Here is a 1,977-nt window from a genome sequence, read left to right as displayed (position 1 = left end):
ATAAAGATAAACCCCCCCCCCGTGTGCTCAAACATTTCTGGACACAATCTTCAACCCCCCCTCCCCCTCCCCCCCTTCTGCCATGTGGTTCAGTTCTGAAATTACTTGTCCATTAATAACCTTGACCGTTAAACATTTCTGTTGGCAAGACGGGAACATCTCCAGAACCAGGAAAACAAATCACATTAAATGCACATTGTGAGGAGCTCGCAGTGTGCAGTGACATCAGAGTAAGGCCTCATTCACACGAGAAACGGCCGGCACGTACAGCTCCGTGCTGCGTGCACGGCCGTATCGGGCCGCTCCCGGGAAGGACAGATGCTGAGTGTGATTAGTACGCAGCCCCGTCCTTCTCTATGGGAGTACGCGGCCGTACGCCGCCCTACGCTCACCCGCCCTGCATGTCCGTGCAGGTGTGGGTGTCCGTACTCGTATGCTGACAGGATGAATCCTATCTGCGTCCGAGCCGGGACACCCGCACCAGTACAGACCTGCACTTGGGGTGAGTATAGGGCCACGTAGTCCCATAGAGAAGGACGGGGGCTGTGTACTAATCACACGCAGCACCTGTCCTTCCCGGGAGCTGCCCGATACGTCCGTTTCTCGTTTAAATGAGGCCTAAGGCTCTGTTCACGCATTAGCGGTTTTCCGCATGTATTCGTATGCGCCAAAACACGCTGAACAAAAAATAATAATGCATTAAAATGTATACTGTTCACACTAGACCGGTGTCCAAGCGGTACGAAGATGCGCGCTGCGCCAAAAAGTCTGAGCAAGGTGTTCCAGGCGGATTCCGCATGTTGCGGCTATAGTAATAGCTGTAAACCTGCGGAATCCATGCGTATGCTAAAATTTGCAGGCTCCATTCACACAGGACGGGTTCTCCGTGCATTTTTGGCCAGCCAAATACGTGCAGAGCTGCTCTAAACACAAAAAAACAACGCACCTTTGCTACGGCCGCGCGGTACGAAAAATAGTCCAAGCGTGATTTTGTAACGGATTCCGCACGTTCGCGGCTATAGTAATCACATATAGCGTTTGCATTTCCTGCGCAGAGGACCGTGTGGCAATGCTAAAATCTTTCACCCACACAGAAAACTGAGTGGGAAACGCAAAGAAATTACAGCCCAGAAGAGGAGCCGGTACAACTCTGCAAGACTGAAGTGGTTTTAAATTGACAAAAAAAAAAAACAAGACACAATGATACTCAGTAACAAGATGTTCACCGACTCACAAAAAAGTTGCAAAGGGAAATGTGTTGCCCCTCCAAGTGCCTGGCCTGAGGAGCCGGTGTTCTATTGAATTCTCCAACTCGTCGAGACCTCCAACTCCCGTCATTGCGCCTGCGCAGCCACCTAAGAGCAGTATCAAGCTGTACAATCTGCGGCAGTGCGCCTGTGCGGGCACCCGATGCCACGAGCACCGACGGGAGTTGAAGAACTCCATGACAATTTCGAAGCTGCACAGGCGCACCTACGGCAAGTGGAGAAGTCAACATGGATTGCAAAAACTGTGACGGCTGGCGCACGCGCACTAGCGCCATCTCGTCGTCATCAGCAAAGGATGTGACGTCACGAGTTGGAGATCTCATCTAGTTGGCCACCTCGACAGACCACCGGTGCAATTCTGCAAGACTGATGGGAAGGCCGGAGTTCAGCTTTAATTTAAAAATGAACACGCACATTTGAAGATTCCACTTCAGCCAATCAAATGTTTGCTCTCCTTCCTGTTCTGTATATAAAATGTAAATACAGTTTATCTACAGGGCTGTAGCTACCATGGGGCGAGTGAGGCACTCGCCTCAGGCGCAGCTGAGAGGGGGCGCAGCCAGGGCCGGCTTGGCTGTGCCCCCTTCCCCCAGTTGCCATGGCGAGCACAGGGCGCCATTGGCAACAAGGGAGCCAGGAGGCGAACACAGCCGCGGCTCGGCAGGGAGAAGAGGAGCGTCACAGGCTCCAGCTTCTCCTCGGATCCCCG

The 1,977-nt window shown here is 52.7% G+C and overlaps 1 protein-coding gene across 1 annotated transcript in view; it reads right to left on the bottom strand.

Moving 5' to 3' along the window:
* Nucleotides 1-1,543, bottom strand: part of SYNE3 (spectrin repeat containing nuclear envelope family member 3) — a 48,799-nt gene extending 47,256 nt beyond the window's left edge. Inside the window, exon 1 of the mRNA XM_018563679.1 lies at nt 1,478-1,543. Coding sequence (XP_018419181.1) covers nt 1,478-1,543 — 66 coding nt within the window. The remainder of the gene's footprint in view (nt 1-1,477) is intronic.
* Between the last annotated feature and the right edge of the window lie 434 nt (nt 1,544-1,977).

Source organism: Nanorana parkeri, unplaced genomic scaffold, assembly GCF_000935625.1.
Source record: "Nanorana parkeri isolate BGI_ZX_2015 unplaced genomic scaffold, ASM93562v1 scaffold685, whole genome shotgun sequence".
NCBI classification, from domain to species: domain Eukaryota; kingdom Metazoa; phylum Chordata; class Amphibia; order Anura; family Dicroglossidae; genus Nanorana; species Nanorana parkeri.
Note: the sequence above shows the minus strand (reverse complement) of the source record. Positions and strands in the feature narration are given on the sequence as shown.